The sequence below is a fragment of the Gambusia affinis genome, linkage group LG18 (genome assembly GCF_019740435.1).
Source record: "Gambusia affinis linkage group LG18, SWU_Gaff_1.0, whole genome shotgun sequence".
NCBI lineage: Eukaryota > Metazoa > Chordata > Actinopteri > Cyprinodontiformes > Poeciliidae > Gambusia > Gambusia affinis.
In genome coordinates this window covers 14,386,581-14,408,029 of record NC_057885.1, presented here as the reverse complement: position 1 = coordinate 14,408,029, position 21,449 = coordinate 14,386,581, and the positions used below count along the sequence as shown (strand labels likewise).

At 36.1% G+C, this 21,449-nt stretch overlaps 1 protein-coding gene across 7 annotated transcripts in view; it reads left to right on the top strand.

The window, feature by feature from the left end:
* Positions 1-21,449, top strand: part of LOC122820345 (phospholipid-transporting ATPase ABCA1-like) — a 192,358-nt gene that overhangs the window by 52,091 nt on the left and 118,818 nt on the right. For 6 of the 7 annotated variants that reach the window (XM_044097696.1, XM_044097691.1, XM_044097694.1 and 3 more), the window contains 4 exons: positions 1,661-1,858; positions 6,850-7,055; positions 8,270-8,446; positions 16,880-17,102. In XM_044097696.1, the coding sequence (XP_043953631.1) occupies positions 1,661-1,858; positions 6,850-7,055; positions 8,270-8,446; positions 16,880-17,102 (804 nt within the window). Of the gene's footprint in view, positions 1-1,660; positions 1,859-6,849; positions 7,056-8,269; positions 8,447-16,879; positions 17,103-20,291; positions 20,515-21,449 lie in introns of all 7 variants that reach the window. The other variant, XM_044097692.1, reaches the window with a different exon arrangement.

The following is a 21,449-nucleotide window of genomic DNA, read 5'->3' as shown; positions in this document are numbered from 1 at the left end:
TTCGACTATCAGACTTAAATATCATTCTTCCTTTGAATGGTAAAATTCTTTCAATCTTTCTTTGAATTTCTTCAGTTCCTTAAGTTTTGTGAACGTTTGTTTCGTCACAGTACCTTTCAGGTCCTATTACAGTTTTATTCATATAGAGGTCATATCATTACTCCTCTACCACTGAGCTTCACTGTTGGTTTAGGTGCTGTGGTACATTAGGTTTTTGTGCACTGCAAAAGTCTACTTTGGTATCACTTGTAATTTAAAGAGGGCTTTGGTCAAGAAGAGCAATATTTATTCAGATGCATCGTTTTATTTCCTAGAAACAAGAACCCCACTTGGTATTCCTCAATTTGGGAATTAATTTTGTTTGTTTCACTTTGATTGGATTTAAATAATTTAAGAACTTGGTAAAAATAATACAATTTTATGCATTAAATGCTAAACTCGGATGTCAGATCATGACGACAAACAATTTTAATCATAATTTCCTATCTGTAAAGATGAACATTTATTTGGATGTTGCGTGTTTTTAATGTATCAGCCACAAAAACAGCTAAGATATATTTGCCTTTTGTTCCTAAAGGTCACATAGCAGAAACATTATTTAATGTGACACTCTGTTCTTAGGTTTGGCATAACGTCATGAGAAGTGTTGATGCTGAAATGCCACCGAGCACAGTTGGCAGAAGACGCTTGAATGTCACGTCAGGATTTAGCGCAACAGATGACCGGTACTCAGTTGACGTTCAGCTCAGTTTCTACACCAAAACCCCGTGCCAATTGACTTTGAAACATAACAGTTAGCTGTAACGGATTTCCAAACTACAGCAAAATACAATGGCTTGTAATTAATTGGGTGGTCAGTTTCTTTCAGTTACTCTAGCAGAGGCCTAATTTTAATGGTTTTAATAATTGTCTGGCAGCAATAGCCCCTTCATTTTATATGAAATCTAAATAACACTTGGAGAGGAGGAGGAAAATGGTTATGGCTACTAAGTGAAGGGCATTACTTTTAAACTAAAAAGGTGGGAGTAGAATGAATGCATTATTAAAGAAATTTTGTATGAGGGACATTTAAATGTCTATATTACTGCTGCACTTGTTCCCACTCTGAGCCGCATATCAGCTTTGCTAATTTGTTGCATCACTGAAGCAGTTCCATCCTTTTATGTCAAGTTTAGAAGAAACGATGCACATGTTTTCCCCTTATCTGTGAATTAAATAATTGTTTATGGGTTCTCGATACACAACAAGATTTGTTTAGGATTTATTTTTACTCTGAAAATGTTTTATATTTTTCTGCGTTTTTGCGTACACAAACGTAAACGTTGTCTACGTTTTTGCGCAAACAGCGTGCACAGATCTATTGGATCCAGATCTGTTGACATATGAACGTGTATAAGTCAATGAGTTTATCATTTTTATTGAAAGAGCATAATCTCACAAGATTTTTGAGCTTGAAAAGTTGTCTTTTGAATCCACTAAAAGTTAATTCCAGGCCTACTTAAATCTGACCTGCCTTACCCTTCATTAGAATATTCCCCCACAGTATCTGACCCCGTTAGTCACCCTTTAACACTCATTTTTCTTCTCACTGCCATTTTTGTGCCTATAACAACTGACAGCTGTAGCCTAATCACATACATCTTCTTGGTGTCAAAATCAGGCTCTGGTGGCAAATCCCATATTTGCAGCTGCCCTCAACCAGCGCCTCGTTGGGTCAGGATGGACAGCCGAGCAGCTGGAGAACTTCCTGTACAATGGCGCTCCAGAAGACCGTCCACGCGGCATGCCACCCTACGACTGGCGGGATGTTTACAACTCCACCACTGAAATCCTGAAGTTCCTCTCCAATTTCCTGAATGTACGTAATATAGCTATTTTTTTCTTTTTTTTTAGTGCAAAGCACCTTACATTTTTGAGATTTCTCTGTCATCTAGGTTTTGAAACTCAATTCTTATCATTAAATTTGCTGAGCATTTTACTTCTCTTCCATCTTTGCTCTAGTCAAGTCTTTCCTTTTAAGTCATTTATTTGATTTCTGCTTGATATTATTCCTGAGATTTTTCTTGGTTGGATTTGATGCTGGAAAACGACCTATGTGTCCTTGAAGTGATTACACAATAGGTTAGTTTGGTAATATAAATACAATAAAACTCCCCACTGAATATATTCCTGTACTCACAACATTACAACTACTTATGTCATTTTGCTTTTTTCCCCTGCGGGGCAATCAAGAAAGCGCTGGCCTGTTTGGGCTCGGACACAATGACTCAGAGGGAGTTCTGTGCTCTTTGGCATCTGGATATTGGTGGCTGAAAGTCGGGCTCCTCTCAGTTTGCAGGATTGAGCCTGTTTTCGTCAGCCTTGTGTGTATTTCTGTGCAGGCTTGATCGGATTGGGATCTGGAGAGGTTTAGTTCGGATCAGTGCCTATGGGTTCATTAGTGTTTTAAACCCTTTCCTGAGCAGTCTTTTGGGATATGCTGGGTGATGATACTGTCATTGTCACTGTTCTTTTTGCCATAGCGGAGTCATAATTACAAGACACAAGAGATTTAGGGTTTTTCAAGGCATCCTCATGAACAGTAAAAACCAGATTATCGCAATATGAAGTTTTCCATTTTTAATGTTGGTGCATTAGTCACTTTAATTAGTTTCCATGGCTGGTTGGAATTATAGCGATCTAACATAATTTACTAGATTGTCTAACTAAAGTAGAAGCTCACTGCTAAAAAGTATTCAATATTTTTTATTCCTGTGTGTCCACGTGCCACAGAAATGCAAGACAGATGCACAATAGTACAACAGCTGCAATAAATGTGATTTTGTAGTCTGCATCGCAGGCACCAATAGATAAAGTTTAAAAAAATAAATAGGCATGGAGTCAGTAAGCACACTGCAGTCGTCTTTGTTTGTTTTTGATGCATTATGAAGAAGTGTTTGCTAAATAATTAGAAATAAATCTTTAAGGGATGCAGATGTCAAAACCCAGTTAAACAGCGGCCACAGTAATAGTTTTTAGGTATCCTTTGGATCACCAGATAAAATAAATTTTTTAAATTAATGACACGTTTGAAGAAATTTTTAATCACAATGTTGCTGCTTACTGACAGCTTCAAGCAGTAACGTGGCACTTTTTACCCTCTGTAAAGTCAAAAATCTTTGTGCTAAAATTATTTGAGGCTGCAGCATGAGCTTCCTTATCAACATGATTTGTCTTTTGCTCAGTCTTGAGAGAAGATGGAGTCTTTAGGATCAGTCACGTATCTCTAAAATAATTGTCAGTTTACTTTAATTTATCTCTGACTCTTTTTGTTCACAACTGTCTCATCTGTCATCTGCCAGAACATCAGAGGTGCCACAGTTTGTTAGCTGGGTGCGTTAAATCTAACATGTCCCTGTTTAGCACAGCACTTTATTGTTTTCCAGCTCTTTTGTTGCAGGATCTATTCACTGCTATTGTTCACACCAAAATCAAGGCTGCAGCTTCTTGAAATATCCCTCCATCTCTCTGCTTTTGTCTTTTTCCTCTTTTTGTGGAGAACAACCTGAAGAGGATTAGTGCGTTTGCTCATTAAACTCTAATACCTCTGACTAAACAAACTGTCAAGATCTCTCACCATAACACATCTATGATAATCATATAATGAAAGCACTGTCTCAGACTAGACCGAAGTAAATGTGAAAGGCCATTAAACAGGACACTGTGTGTAAAAATACACACATAATATGGTTGACAGTGATATATTGACATCCTATAGCAGTAGATTTTTTTTCTGTGCAGCTAATATAAAAACACACTCATAATAATTCAACAGCAGATAACATGGTAGTGTAAGTCCCTGTGGTATACCGTACATGATATGTCAATCCGTTTTCTTAGTTGACTTTGTTTTCAAAGTTATCGGAATTACAATTTCTTTTATAAACAAGACAATAAGTTGATGTAAAATTATCCTTCATAATACGCCATATTTAGTCAAAGTACGAAGAAAAAAAGAGAAACATTATGGAAAGTAATTTTGCTTAATGGTTCTTTAGAGAAAAGTGGAATGCTAAAAAAAATAGGCAGTGCTTAAATGCAGGTACAAGAGAAGATTAAAGTACTTTGCTGAGATCTAAAATAAGTACCATTTTTTTTTGTGAAATTACAACTAAAGATTCAAACCCCAGCATAACTCTGCTTTAAACTTCTCTAAAAGTTTATCTCTAACCCATGTGTTGTGTTTCTTGGTCTTATTGATGCTACGAGGCCTTCACAGAACAGCTGCATTTTGGGATTAAATTAAACTTGGTTTGACTCTACTTACTATGTGATTTCTGAAGGCACAGACACCTAATTTAATTTTGGGGTATCAGAGTAAAAGAGGCTGAATATAATGCATAGCACACTTTTTCAGAATTCTCGATTAAGACTGCCGCTATACTAGTTCACAATGTGTTACAAATGTAATTTTACTGTTTAAAATTTATATTTGATGGAGGATTTTTAACTAAGCATGGCCACATTTTGACAGTAGGTGGTGATTATCAAAGATCAAATCACATCATCAAAAAAATAATGGAAGAATTCAAAAACATCCTGAGCGCTGCTAAAGAGTTGCCTCATAAGCCGGTAGTTATGTTTTTATCTTGTTTCTCAAATATCCACTCCTCTCACCTCCATTTCTTCCCACAGAATAACTGCAAGAAAGTCCTTCAAAATAAAAGACTTGGACGATGTTAAATGTATACAAAGTAGAATTGCATGTGCAATTCATGCCTAATTGCACATTTAAAGGCAGTGAATGAAATTACTTCACCCATCCTCCCTCTATTTTGTTAAAATCATATTGAGCTATTGGTGGAGCAGATAAAATAATAATTGCTACTGCATCATTTGCATCCCTGGGAATAAACTCAATTAGTTGCTACTAATAACCCTGGTCTGATGCTCACAGAGATTAATACACTGCTTCAAATGAATGCTTTTTTTTAATAGAATAACATTCAGTGTGTAAGCCATTGTATGAGCTACTGGAGTTTTTCCCCCCCACGAGTATATAAGTTTAAAGGATAAACAGCAGAAGTGATGGTTCACACTTGCAGAGGCTCTTGACTAGAACATTGGCTGTAACTCATCCGGTGTTTGTGTATCCCAAGGAGATCAGCTCATCATTTAAATTAGCAACCATGTTGCAACTATGTCTAAACATCTGTGTGTGTGTGTGGTTTTGAAGAGAAAGGCCGAGCTCTCAGGATGGTCTGGTCTTTGGTTTTTTGTTTTTTTTTGCTTTGTTTTATCAAGCTGGAGTCAGATTGATGACATAATTTTGCTGAAATTTGGCTGCTAACCAAGTGGTCATTGAAAAAAAAGTAAATAAAATTCATAAACATCGAGGTTGTGCCCTCGAGGAGCATCTTGGCTGTCTGGACTGAGGTTAACAAAGAATGGTGTTTATGTTCCAACATGACAAAAGAACAAAGTAAACAGGCTGGAGAGGCTCTGAGGGACTTGTAAATTCAACAAATGTAAATTTTCAGGCATGTAGGAATATTTATCACTTAGGGGGGGGATAGGGTCAGTTTCATAAAAAAATATTTTACACACTGAAAACACCTTCTTTGGTCTATGTCGGGTATTGAGAATCATTGTATAACTTGTTATTCAAAGACTAATGGTGACAATAATCCCTCCCAAGGAAATGTTTAATCAAATAAGCATAGAAAATAAGATATGTCTTTAGTCTTAGCAATATCAAAATGTGGCTAATTGGTGTCTAATCCACTTTAAATATTTTTATAATTGATCCAGCACCAAAAACCAGGCTGTCGTTTTGTACTTGACACAGACTGACTTGGTCCAAGACTTTTCCGCTAAAAAAGTCAAATTTTTATGTTTTCTCAGTTAAAGTAAGACGAGAAATTAAAAGTAAAATGTACATGGATGTTTTTTTTTTCTTTTAGTGGTGTATAAATCACAGTTGGAATATCATATTGACTTTGAATCACTATCATTTTTAAATTAAATATTACAATAATGCATTCAAGGACAGACAACTTCTGAATATACTCACTGGAATAGGGACAGTGCTGGAAAAACATCTGTAAGATACTAAAACTGACTTAATACTATGGCAGAGATTCCTCTTTCAGCAGCATTTTACCCATAGAAAACATCCACTTATCATGGGGAGGCTTAGATGAATGTTCGAATGGCCCAGTCAAAGTCCAGATGTTCTGTAGTACGCAGAAGCTGGTACTAGAATTATTCAGCAGCACATTTTCTTCCCTACATTTTTCTCAGCCGTTATCCAAACTTTTGGCCCATCCAACTCTTCAATGCCCTGTTATCCTCTCTGTCATGTACAGAACAAATGGAGTAGCTGTAATATTTTCTGCCATTGCTTGATATAGAATGCAGGCTGCTGGGGGGAAAGAAATGATAAAACTATTGCAGCACTGAGATGTGTGGACATCTGTCAGGTGTGGCTGCCTCCCAGGATGGCTAGCTCATTATCGTCTCGTGAAACGAGGGGACAAGACTGGAGAACAGGGGAGTGTTATCAAGCCCGTATCTCATTTGCCCGTCTTTACTGAAGCCCAAAACATGTTCCCACCCCCCTGGCAGCTCCGGATAATTTGAACTACACTCTGTGTGGTTTAGTCAATAGCTGTGTGAATAGCTTTTTTTCCCCCTCCTAAAAATCCATCTGCTGCTCTTCTAATGAGGTTATTCCTGCCTCAGCTTTATTCCCTCGTGTGAAATCCAGAAGTTTGAATAAAAAGACAACCATGCTCTGAAAAATACAGGGGTTATAGTAAAGTAAGATTTTTCTTTTTTCTTTTTGGTTTTCTCTGATTTTGTTGACAGTGTCTTGATCTGAATAAGTTTGAAGCAGCTGCGACAGAAACCCATCTGGTGAACAAAGCCTTGGAGCATCTGAAAAATGACACATTCTGGGCTGGAGTTGTCTTTGCGAACCTCCATCCAAACTCAAGTCACATCCCTCCTTATGTGAAGTACAAAATCCGGATGGACATTGAGGAGGTGGAGCGCACCAACAAGGTGAAATCAAGGTATGGGCTCCTCTTACGACTTCTTTCTTTATCTTCTATTGCTTCTAACTTTTGTCACAGGACTTAACATTAGCTTCGTCATAAAAATAGGTGTATGTTGCTTTCAATTTACCTAGTCTTATGAGTTCCGGGATGCTTACAAATAGTTTGTATAGTATAAACGATGAAAAGTAGGGATGTAATGGCTACGTCCTACACACAAAAGACAAGTTTGATGCTGAGGTGTAACTTGATAAATCCTAAACTGTCCACTGCAGTTTTAAATGTAGAATATATTCTAGTGATATTTCTGACCGTGAAGTAACACATTCTGATTTCTGTGTAGCAAATTGTTTGGGAGGGCCTAGTTACAGAGAGTGAAACATGACGGCAGCTATACATAGGCGTGAAACAGAAAGACAATAACAATATTAAATATTGAGGTTAGAAACAAAGAACCAGAAGAACTAACCAGAAAAAATATGGTACAGCTGTGGAAAGGAAAATTGAAGGAAACCAAAGGAGACTAAAGGAGCTGGAATGAGGCTCAAAGAATAAAAGGTAAAAAGCCTGACGGTAAAAGCTAAATACAAAAGTACAGGAAACAGAATAAAGAAAGATACATAAAGAAATTACACAACAAGAACAGAGAAATTGCAGAATATATCAAGACCTACGAAACATGAATAGCTTACAGGAAAAAAATCAAAACCCTTAAAAAGCCCCAAACCAAACACCCAAGGAACGTAGCATCAAAATGCTGCTTGTGATTTTGGGAAGAAGTTACATCTCTCCCATCTGAACTACCTCATTTTTTATGTTTATTGTTCATGGCCCCAAAACATTAAAACAGAATAGGTGTTTTGTTCATATTAACTGCATTTTAAATGAAGTTGATGGGGGGGATTTATTCTTATGAATACGGAAACTTTCTATAGTTTTCTCACTTACCTTTTGTTAATCAGAACTGATGGTAGCCAGTTCTATCTAGTAAAGCTCCAAGTATTTATGCAAAGGTAAACTTTTTCTTTAATAAATAAGATCAAGATTTAATCCAGAGGAGGAGGGTTTATGTTCCACGACACCAATTTTTTTTTTTCTCTTTTCAGAATAAGCTGTTTATTTTATTTTATTAAGGACTTTCAAAATAGTCAAGATAGATGCCTTGCTGCTCAGTTTGTGGTTTACTTGCCCTTTCAAGCAACACATCATTGTCTGACTTTCTTTTTAATAAGGTCATGGTCTCCTGGAGCCAGGGACAATTCCTTTAACGACCTGCGCTACATCTGGGGAGGCTTTGCCTACCTGCAGGACATGATCGACCACGCAGTTATACGACTGCAAACATCAAAGTCTCAGCCGCTTGGTGTCTTCGTCCAGCAAATCCCATACCCTTGCTTTGTTGATGATGCGTGAGTACAAATGCCTTTTTTCTGTTACCACAAGTTTGTGATTGGAGATAAAGGAAGGAGGTTTTCAAGAAATACCACGTTATCCACTGTAGGTGCTTCTCAATGTTCCACATGGTTAAATGATGGCCCTATTAGTTACCTATGCACTTTTAGATTTCCCTGCTGAATAAATGTTTCATTTTATCTATCATGCTTTTTTCTTTAATATATTTGCTGTTATGCTTGTGTCCTATAGCATATACATATAAAAAAGAGGAAATTTTATTATATGTTGAGGGTCAGCAAGGGAAGTAGAATCAAAGAAGACAGCAAAATAGCCAGAGTAAGTTTAAAGTATTGATATTAGCCAAACCACAGAAAGTTTTCTTATAATTAAGTTGCGTTTAATTACTTAAGATACAAGTCAGAGTTTCAATGCTTTCCTGTATCTCATTCTCTCCCAAGTTCACCTTCTTCAATTTCTTTATATGAAAATAACTAATTTCTGCTTCTTTCAAATAAAGTGTGATACCTGACAAAGATAATCTGAGTATGTCAAACACGATGGAACCATGAACTCAGCTCTCCACCAGAAAATAGTGAAGAAGAATTTCTGACCATCAGCTCATGACCTTATTCAAAATTCATACAGTTTTGGAAATTAGAATATGCCACAATTACTTCACATTTTGATGGCAGTTGTTGAAGTCAAGGTTGGCTCAACTAGTTGTGCTTGGTTTGAATAGCTTATTTTGTCTTACTAAGTGAAATCATGATTTGAAAAATATTAAAATTGTATAATTTTGAATTTGCCAAGGCTATCTCCAGCCGGCAAAATTAGTTTGATCTGAAACATTTAACTGTGACCAAAAAAAAAAAAACTAAAAGGGAACAAATAGGTGAAAGACCAGAATGTAAAGGTTAAACTCTAGTAGAGTTGATAAATTTTTCTTTTAATATTTTGCATGTGTTGAGTGATTTTACTTTAGTATCTTTATTTACTTTAGTAATACATGTCCCCCTGTTTTTCTAAGGTATAAATGTGATGTGACACAATGGCCAACTTTTCTTAGGTTCCCTTCAAAACAGGGAAAGACAAAAATCATCACATTCAAGTAATGTTTCCCAGATGTAGAATCAAAGAAATAACTGAAATGTTTATAACAGAGAGGCCAGTGACATTCAGCATCAAATAGAAGGCATCACATGCGGGCTTGGAAATGGCTTCCAACCATGCCATTTTGTTATTATCTACATAAATAACAAAATCAGGTGATGTCATCAATAAGATGGATAATTGTAATAAAAATTCAAAGTCAATTACGTATTGTCTCTCGCTACACAAAATTTAAACAAGCAAGGTGGATATTGGTAGATTTTTGTATGATTACATTTAACTCAACTTCAACGTCACTTGACTTCATACATCTTTTAATGCTACATGTGTACAGTGGCGTTTGAAAGCACAACAAGTAATTGCACAAAAACGTGTCTTGCACCTTTCCAGAGATCAACTCTTTGCCTGTCCAGAAATTTGGGCAATTTCTTTAAATTATTTACATTCAAAAATACCCTTTTAGATCTAAATTATTCAGAATGACAGCACAGAAAGGAAGAACCATTAAAACACAGAAAGCCATGTTGTGGAAAAACTGTTTTTTATTTTACCAGTGAATATGACATTGTTTTGATGTTTTTGATGTGTTAGTCCAGACTAGAATAGGTCAACAATAATACTAAAAACTAGAGTATGTAATATACAACCCTGAGGTACACTAGATTTAATAAATAGTTTTTATTTTAATTACTATATGATTTTTTTCTTGTTATTCTAACATTTCTTAATATACGTTTGATTATATTAACAGAAAATGAACTATTAAGTTTATCATATGTAATTTATGCGTACTGAATTCTTTTGACAGTAGCCCAACGTAGTCGCATCATTGGTTTCTCTGAGACCTTATCGTACTCTTTTTAAACTTTGTTGTTTTTTTTTTCCTTCAAAACTCACATAAACAACATTTCCAGCATCCAAATATTCTCTACTGAACCCTAAAGCTTATGCTTGTACCTGCTTTAGCAATATTTTTCCCTTCTCCTTCCTCAGTTCCACCCTTTGCATTTTTGGCAGCGAAACACCTGAAGAACCAAAGCAATCTGGGCAGCTTCAACAACAGCTGACCCTGTTGGCATTTTCAACATGAGATAACCAAACTGGTTTAGCTCCCAGTACCGTCTCATACACACTGAACGCAGACCTGCAGTGGCAGCGTGGGATGCAGCCAGACCCCTGCAGGGCCCTGATATCACATAAATGTTCTTTTATCAGCAGCCTTTGCTCTGCTGCACGTTCCTAAATCAAAGGCATGTCTTGTTTGGATCCTGAGGTGCTGCTCCACATCAGCAGGTCTCGCATTCACATAGAATTGATATGAAACAGAAACAAGCAGAGATGATCTATAGCGATTTATTTTATTTTTATATTCACTTGTTTACAAGAACAAATTCAACAGAGACATTCAGTTTTATATGCACAGACCGTTACTTCAGATGAGCAGCCAGCATGCTGGATTAATTGATGCTGGTGATCTGGAAAATTCTACAAGAAAATTGTGGAAAAATATGTCTTTTAACACACAGAGAAAAGAAAACATTTTTATAGCTCCTCTAAAAATGAACTGGCAATATCACTCCTGGTATTAGAAGATTTGTTTCGTCCTGTCTAAATTGACTGAACATATTGGGACATATTTTAACATATTCTACTGAAACTAATTCAGCTTCACAGTTACAGATCTAAGCAGCTGTTGCCACCAAAGTAATTCTCAGAGTGCAGAACTACGGCATGTCAACGCTGTCTGAATCAACAATAAGAGCTTGTTAAAGCTTGTTGTTTATGTTCCTGTGGGACATGTTTGCGATCTCGTAGCATTCACACTGAGTGATGCAATGATACCTTTTACAGTAAAAGTGGTGGGTTGATAAGGAATGCGATGCAAAGGTTAATTGCTCGGAATCGGTTAGTTTGATGGCTTCATGAGCAAGGATAAAGAAACTCAATTCAGGTGAAGCTGGTCAATCTGGGCAGTTGACAATGATAATGATCACAATGTATTGCTTCTCAAATTTGCAAGATACAAAAGGAAATACATTTTCTCCGGGTTGCAATAACCATATGCAGTGCAACTATCTTTCTGTTAAAATGTAAATTAATGCAAGCTAAACTGTAATTTCTCTCTCTCTTGTGAAAATGATTAAATCGTGGTGGCCCTACCTTCTACCTGATATAATTTTAAACCATGAATTTATTTTTATTGCTCTTTTCATTGGTATTTGAAACACTTAAAATATTCCAGTATTCTGGATTCCAGTTAGATAAAATATATCTACAGTAAAGCCCAGAAATATTCATATCCCTTGCAAATTGAGGTTTAAAGTAATCTTGTAATATTTAATCTTTCAGTCTGACTAAAATTTTAAATGTGTGGCTTACCTGTGTTTTTATCCCATTCATCTCTATTGCCATATTTTGTTATTGCAGCCGGATAATAATTAATGTTTCACATTTCTTATAAATGAGTAACATTTATAAGAATTATACTTGAATTTCCAGCAAAAATAATTAGTAGCTTTTAGCTAAGCATTGTTTCTACAAATTTGGGTTAATAATCAATAACTTCCGGTTTACTTGGGGTTTAAATAGTTTTGACACAGATGTCGATATGTTTTTAACCAATTTTCAAGATAGTAAAAAGAAGGAGAACATACAATTTACTCAAATTTCTTTATTGTCATGACTAAGTCGGAAAATTAGTGGAATAAAATAACTAAGTGCATAAAGTTGCCCACTAAAGCATTTGAAGTAACTGGAATTTCTAAAAACCAAGGCTGGACAAAGGTACTAAGTAATTTATTCATCTTTTCTATCTTTTGGAAACAAGATGTAAAAACAATCTATAACAACCATCTATTTTGTGGATCTTTAAAAATATTGGATGTTGATAGCTATGGAACCTATAACTAAGCCCTGGCATCATGTTTTATGTCAACATCAGTATTTGTGTTTTATACTAGTGCGGAAGTTCAAAACAACTGAAAGTTATTTGTCATTCCAATTTTTATTGAGGGATGATCATATTAATACTGCTGTCAGATTTCGGTTATATTTTAATATAGCCAACATGTTCTATTCCAGTTCCATCAGCCCGTCCAAGCAGACTTAGCTCTGCTGTTTGGTCAAACGGAGTGACTTGTGAGTCAAGTGCTCAGAGGTCACTCTGATAAAGCTTTAGATGTCTTTCGCTGGGCTTAAAAACTAGTCAGAGTTGCAGCCAGCACAGCATCCTCCATCAATCAGCCTTTTATGGCAGGGTGGCTGAATGGAACTCTTAAGTTTAGGATGGATGACAGCTCCCGTTAAGTTGGAGAACATTTAAAAGACTTTTGGAGCACCTGGTCTGGTGGGAGAAAAGTTAAAGTGTTGGAGAAGTACTTTGACAAACACATAGACTGTTCATTGAATACCTAATGTCAAACGGCAGCAGTGTCCTCCATTAAGAGTCTCTGGTGAGACAGCTGGACTGCTCAGAAGTGCAGGAAAGATAAATGATTTTGTCCAAAACAGATTTTTATTAAGGCAAAGCAGCGTGCAAGCTGAAGACTATTGTAGATTTTTTTCATTTTGAATATGAAGCATTTTATTTCGAGTTGGAAAGCGCTGAAGCAAAAAGCCTTAAGATCAGGGAAGTCTAAAAAACTCCAAACATTACATTTCCACATGTTTGAAGTTAGGAGGGTTATTAGCTGAGATTCCTGTTCTATGAAGAAAGACACTTTCACAAGAAGCCAGCCCTGCATCAAATGCAGATCTATTCATTGTACACACACAAAAGCAAAGTATGCATCAAGCTTTCATCAGGAAATGGCATTCAGACATAGTAAATAGAAATGTCATCCTCTTTCAGTTCTAAGGTTTTAAAGACTTGGGCCATAATAAAAATTATCTGTTTTTTGCCATGTTCAAACATCATACTAATTTAATCTGCAGCGTACAAAAACATACAAACCATGCTGTCATTATTTCATACACAGAACTTATGCCAAAATTAAAAGGTGTGTGAAAGAACTAAGAATCATGAGGTTGAAGAAACGGCTTTAGCAGCAATGACTTTGTTAATCTCTTAATTTGGTAAGAAGGAATTTGGCAAAACTTCTTTACAATATTGATTTGGTTCACTTAGGCTTGTGGGCAGAAGTCCACAAGCCTAAGTGACTTAGGTTTTTTTTAAAGACTTTCAATTAGACTGAGTTCTGGACACTATTTATTTTATTGTTCCGACATCTCTTGTTGATTTGCTGCTGTGTTTGAGAGAGTTGCATGTGAGCATCTTATGGCTTCATACTTTGTCAGTCTCTGAATTTGGTTGCCATTTTGTATTAGAATTAAACATGGTGTTTAGCAATTCAATAACTGACACTGACACTTCCTGTGCTGTCTGATAATTACGTAATTGTAATATTTTAGTGGCAATATTAATATGTTGCATTTTATTAATTAACCTATTTCATTTACTCTCCTATTTTCCTATTTTGGATTTGGACTTTTTTTCCAGTTGAAAAATTATATTACATAGTTTCTCACATTCTAGTTAAAGTATTTTCGTTTGCGAAATATAATCCAAACAGTATATATTAATAAAACTAGTTTCTTTATGTTAATATTTAACTACACTATGAAACCACATTTCTGTAAAACAGAGAAAAAAACTAATTATATCTTGTTTAAGTTGTCCTATAACTACAAATGCAATTTGTGTATTTGGAAAATAAAAGAAAAATTATTCCTAATATATGAATCTTATAAGCTATAAAAAGAACCTACATAAGAAAATACAGCCTATTCCTTTCAGTAAGTCATTCACTTTTTCAAGCAGAGAACCTAAATGGTATATCTGTTAAAAATGATACCGGAACCTTTTTTTTTTTTTTTAAGCATGTAAACCTGTAAGGGAGGTGAGGCTTCTCTTTCTCAATTTATCTGTCTACCAGCCTCCCCAAATTTAGGGCAGGCTCAAAATGTTACCCGAGCCCCACAACCCACGGGTCGCCTCAGGTTCTATTACTTAAGCACCATTGATCGATCAGCAGATGTATTATTCACAAGAGTCTTGGTGGCAAGGTTGTCAGTGTCAGACACAGTGTGCATGACTGATCTCTTCCTCAGGGAGAAAACAGTCACAGAAGGAGTTAACTCACACAGGATGTCAGTCGCTATAGCCTGTTTGGAGCAGATAATGCCAGAATTAGTATTCTGACTTTATGTGCATCTTACTGGAGGCTTTCATATGTATCAGTTAGCTATTTGTGACTGTGCATCGATTTAATTATCTCTTCAAAGAGACGATTTAATGTACGTAAGCCAGTGCAGGGTTTTGGACTCTGTTGATATGGCTGTGAACGTTTAGGACACGATGTCAAATGAACCTTTCCCTTAGCTTTTGGCATGTCTTTAGAAAGATGATCGATTCCTTTAGGGTTGTATAAGTGTCCTCAAAAATATCATACCTTCTCCAGCGCAGCTCACCATAAGCACTTTTTGTTTTGATACTATTTTCCAAAATACCACTGTTTATTGAGACCCCTGACTTAAAATTGTTTTAACATTTCTTATTCATGTTTTAATACAGATGTCTAGAACTGTGAACTTTTCCTACACTATTAGTTCTAAGTATTTACTCCTTGTTATGCAAACCGAAATTCGTTTTAAGTACAGAGCAATAAAGCATAAAAAAATTATTTGCTTAACCCCATTAAATAAAAATAAAATAATACAATGAAGAACAATAAAAGCAGAATATACCATAATGGCTTAAGTATAGAGCAGCAACTCCATTAAGACATTAAAGGCCAAGATGAGGGTTTTAAAATTTATTATTTGGCACCCAGGCAGCCAACCTAATATAGTTTGGATATTTATCTACAATATGGTTAATACAATGCCTTTTAACACCAACAAATATGTTAAAATAACCCAATCACTATTCGTTTTTTAAAATTGATCAAGATATTCAGAAAGAACTTGACAAAAATGCAAATAACGTTCTGTTTGTTTTTTCTTCTGTGATTAAATAAACAAAATCTCTAAACCACATTGTCAGTTGTACTTTAACACTTTCGACTAATCCTTACAAAGAATGCCAATTATGTGGATGGCACTGTGATTGACATGGAAAATTTCAGAGTAACCACTTTAAATGTTGACTAAAGGGATAATTCATGGTAGTTTGTGGAGAAAACTGTATGGGAGAAACGGATTAAAGATGCAAAAGCATCCTTCTGAAAAGAAAGATTGATGCATGAGCGAACTGATCCTTGATGTCAGGAATTCAAAAAGATTTGTTCAGAATAATAATAGAACCTAATTTCTGCATGCGCTCCGGAGATGTGCTTTCATCAGGCGTTTACTGGTATTTTCTCGATAGAAAGGCTCCGCTCCTCCAGCGACAGTAGATTCTCCGTGGTTCATTCATCCTTCTATTTGTGCTGAACAGAGCTTTGCTTGCACTACATCTCCGGTGTTTATAGATATGCAAGCATTAATGTTGAACACTTTGTCAAAGCGTATTTGATATCTCTCCTTCACTGTCTCATAAATCAAAGGAAGCACTTTATTATATTGGCAGCGTAGGCGATATTGACATGGCATTTTGGTGGCATTATGAAGCCAGTTTAATATCGCCTTATTGTGTTGTAACGGCATCAAATCGTACATCACATCAGGCATGAGCTGAAGCACTAAATGCTCGATTGAGCTGATGCACCAACTTTATAAAGGTTAGCTCAGCGTTAAAATGAAAACACCTCGAAGGCATGGAGTCCATGAATGCTGCTCAGATTGTCTTGTTTGTTCTTTGGGAATTTAAAACTTTTATTATCCCCGAAGGACATTTCATGTCCTTTTGACTCAATAAATGAAGACAAACATTGTGGAAGGCTGCCTTTGTGGATTTAACATTTGTTTTACATCAGTTCTGCACACCTAAAGCTAACAAAGTCTTTCAGAGTGAGATATCTAAAACTTACAAAAAGTTGTAATTCTACATTTCTAACTTTAAATCCCAGGAACAGCCTTGTGTTGTCTAAAATGAGTTCAAACTGATTTGTCCCTTTTTCAGTTTTAATCAGCAAAGTTGTTTAAATTTGCTAAATAGCAGGTTTTGTATTTGTTTCTTCAAATTCACGAAAGTTACTAAAAGTACATTTATTGTGCATCTAAACAGAAAACCCAGGCATTTCAGCAAATGTCACCAAAAAAGAAGCATCCAGAAACTTTTTAAATGTACTTTCTAATAATCTGTTTGGCAGGTACAATTTCCATGTTTATATCCACGGTGAGTGCTCTTTGTGAAGACGGACTTCTGATACTATATGGTTGCTTTCCTCAATGCCCAGCTTTATCCAGAGTATTGGAGCAATTCTACCCATGTTCCTGGTGCTGGCCTTCATGTACTCTGTGTGCATGACCATCAAAAGCCTGGTGCTGGAGAAGGAGCTGCGGCTTAAGGAGGTCCTGCGGGCCGTTGGTGTTCAAAACGGCGCACTCTGGTCCGCCAGGTTCACAGAGAACATTGTTCTGCTCACAGTTCCATGTGTGCTCATAAGTGTCATGCTCAAGGTCAGTAAGATAGGGTTGCTCAATTGAAAGTATCAAAACTCAAAGCATAAAATAAAATGCAAGCCGTTTTTAGAGCTTTTCAAAATCCACAAAGTTTGGAACCCGGAAAAAAAATGTTGCCTACGAATCGATCTGACATAGGTCATTCTGGACAAAAGATGTTTATGCTTTGTGTTTTGGTTCTCTCTCTCTCTTTGTTAATCATAGCTAATTGATGAGCGTAGAATCAGATCATTATCTGCAAATCTTCTAATCAGCCATATCCGTCTAATTAATTAAGCATGCAACCAAAACTGCGCTTGTGTTTTTTTCTGTTCTTGTAATCAGAGGATACCATTGTAATTGCTCCTCTTTTATAATTTGGGAAGTGAATGTTTGGTGCTTTGTGTTTTTGTGATTGCAGAGGAAATTAATCATATTTCTCTGACAAATACGTTTACACTATATGGTGCTGAAGGGAATTTGCTTTGTGAGAGTCGTAAAGAGGGAGGTAAAGGTTGGCTCTTGTTCACTGATAAGCGGTGGATGGACTGAGATGGGAGAGATCTGTTGCATATTATTTTCTGTACTTGTTATCTTACAAACTTACCTAAGACCAATAATACAAAAGTGAAACAAAAATAACTAGTTTTTTGTACAATCTCCAGGTTCAGATGTTACATTGTTGATGCACATTTGTGTAAATTATGCTGAATAAATATATGCAAGAGATGAATCCAAAAGTAACCAAACATTATTTACAATAACTTGCAAATGTAAAAAATAAAAATGATCCTTTTTGTAGTCTTTATTTTTTTATTGAACATATCAAATAATTTAAGGATAATTAATCTGGATTATATTAAACACATTTGAGTTTTGCTGAAAATTTGTTAATACAATATAATATTCAAGGACACCATCAATGTTAGACGGGTTGATGTTTTTTCTGGTAATTAAAATGAACAGCTGTTTAGTTTTTTTTCCCTGCTAGCCGGATTGATAAAATATGATTTTATTGTTTATCTGCTCATTTTGCTTTCGTTGCACATGTCGGTGTTATTCATCTGCTCGAATAACATTCGCTTGAGATCTTTTTAGGAAATAAACACAAGCTGTTGTGTTAAAAGAAACCACGCCTCTAGTGTTCAGACGGTGAAGCAGGACTCCCTTTAAATGTTGCACATCCTTCAAAAACTTTTCGTTTTGAAGGCACATTTAATGAAGTAAAAATGATGGTTATTGGGGATGAGTGTAATCAATTTGAGCAGTTTAATTGGAAAATGTGGCTGATAAATAAGAAACCGATACTCGAGCAGCTGGGTTAAATGTAATTTCCCATCAGCCTAATGCATTTGCGAGCTCTCAACAGTTTGTAAACATTAATAACAATAAATTGAGTTAGTTGCCTGCTGAGTAGGAGCCAGATCAGTGTCTGTGCTTTCGGATCACAGGCTCGTTCTAAATGATAATTTCACAGCCATTTTCAGCACATTAATAATAATTGTGAATCAAATGGTAATTATCAAACGCTGTGTCTGGATAAGGTCTACCAACAAGCAGTTTAGTCACATGCACCTGGGTCCTCCGTCATTGCGCACTTGTTTTCTCTCCCATTATAGCAGAGATAATGCTTTTACTGTCTGGCACACAGGTGGATTTATTTGCGATGTTCCCACACATGGCTCCCACATCAGATCAATTCAGTGAAGGAGTTGTTTGATCAACTTTCCAAATGGATCTTTTGCTGTTCCCACATTTCTGCTTGGTGGTAAATATTTTACTCCAGTAATTGCATTCTAAATCCACAGTATCGTCACTGAAGGGTTTAATATCTGTCAGGATTGTGAGCCTACCAGCTGAAGAACTGACGAGGTCTTTCTCTTCACTCACTCACCCCTTCCACAAGACAAAATGAAAAGCCTTTAATGGAAAACTCCAAGACTCCACAATTACATGCTGTGTGTGAAGCAGCACACTTGATGCCATGTTCAAAGAAAGAAGGAACTTTGTGTGACATTTGTGTGATAGACTGTTGTGTGACCCCCTCCTCACAACACCACTAGCACGGGTCTAACAAGTCATCAGTCTCCGCCACTGACCTTTCTAAACCAGACACTTCTCAGGATGAGTGTCCCAACTTGGTCAGATGCAATGTACCTTTGAAGAAATGCCATTTTTCATTTCACCTTTCTGTCAGCCACTACACAGGAGGTTGAATATGAAGCTAATTATTAGATTCATCCCTTGTTTCAATGTGGCTCCTGATGCAGGATGTGGGTGATTCATGTGCTGGGTTCCATTTACCTTGGTTGTCATTTTAAGATTTTGGAATGATGTCACTCTTAGTTTAACTGTGTTCCACCAGCAAGCTGGAAACCTCATTGCTGTTTTCTATTTATTACAATATTTTAGGCTAACACTGTAGTAGCTCATTATTAAAGCTCTTTTCACTGAGCGACAGCTTTTCCTTAGTCTTAAAGTAACCAGCCTATATGTGCAATTTGGAGGCATGGGTACTTCTCTTCATCAAGGACTCCTAGTAAACAGAAAGCACCATACAGACCCAAGGGATCCGTTACTGATGCAGAAATCTTGAATTGTTTTTTTCAGGTGCTTGTTGATATCCTTCTGCTTCACTGTGAATAGCATAACAATAAATTACGTGAAGTAATAACCGACCTAATCATGTAGAGTTGAGCCATGTGTCCATTGTAATATATTTTTTTTACCAGGTTCATTTCTGTCCTCGGATTTGAGCAATTCTTTCACATAGATGTTTTCTATATACCATCTGTAGTGCTCTATTACATGGAAAAGGCAATGAAATGTTATCTTTTCAAAACCTTATAGAGACCATCCAAAGTCCAGATGGTTTATGTTTTTGTGTGTTCTTGTTGTGTAGTGATGGCTGCCTACTAGGGACTACAAAAATCTATGTTGTATTTATTTTACTTTTATTCAGAATTCAACTATCAACACATTTATCTATTGGAGCAAAAGAAAGTCACTTCTGCGTTTAAACAGAATCCATCAACTTATTGCATAAGGTCATTACTGCACACATTTATTATAAGCTCTGTTGTTCTTTATGCTGCTAGTTTCTTATTTTAAATCTGTGGTACATGTCATGTAGGATGATACATGACATTTATTCCAAGAAATAAACAGAGTGGTTGTCTTTTCTGGTAATGCTCCTTCACCTTTCAGATTCCTACGATCGCTGGCGAGTTCTCTTCCCTTGTACATGACCTTAGCATGGGTTTATTCAGTGGCCATGATCGTTAAAGGCGTTGTTTCTGAGAAAGAGGCGCGGCTGAAGGAGACCGTGAGAATCATGGGCCTGAGAAACTCCATCTATTGGCTGACCTGGGCGGTTTCCAGCGTGTTGCCGCTAGCCATCAGTGCTTTCCTTCTAAGTCTGACACTCAAGGTGATTTAAGGATAATTTAAAATTGGCTCAGAAAGGACCTTACTCTAGTTTTGGAGAGATTTGGTAATTCATTAATCTTAGTAATAACAATGGCTTTATCCTAAGCAGCACTTTGACCTTGGAAGATAATTAATTTACCTCAATTGACCTTAAATGTTCTCTTTGATTTTAACAAGCTTTTACATCATGGAACTTCTCTTAAATGAGAATTAATCTTTCTCAGAAGAACCATATTCCCCAGTAGTGCAATCGTTTCTTTTAGTTACAGAAACTATAACTGCATTGCTGATTTTGTTTAAAGTGAATAGATTGCCTGCAACTCTTGAAAATTAGAGAATGGTCCTTCATCAAACAGGTAGAGTAAAAGTGTTGCACATTAAAAGGGCATGTACATATATATATATTAATTTTTAGATTTTTTCCTTTTCCTCAACATTTAGGCTAATAAAGGTACTTCTAAAAAAATTGGAATATGATGTAAAAGTGCAATATTTCTTGTCAATCATCTCAGAATTTTTTATTTTTTTTTACAATAATAACAGATTTACATATTCAAAGCCTTTGTTTATTTTATTTTTTACGATTATGGTTTACAGATAATGAAAACCCAACATTCAGTCTCAGAAAATTTAAATATCGTGGCCAAGGTCATCAATAGAAACTCGCATACATCACTGCGAATAGGTGTTAACCAAAATCATCTTTTACTCTGCCTGAACTGGAAGAGCCATACAAATTCAAAAATTGTAATATGGACTGAAACCTCTCTGTTCATGTTTGATTTCCTCAAATTGTTGAAAATTCCTCAAAAGGTAAACTGGAAAGAGTACAAATAAAAAGGAGAAATGACATGCATGATGTATCTGAGTTGCAGCTAATGAAACCTGCTGCAACAGATGGATGGAAATCTGTTTTGAACAAGAGAGGTTTTAGTC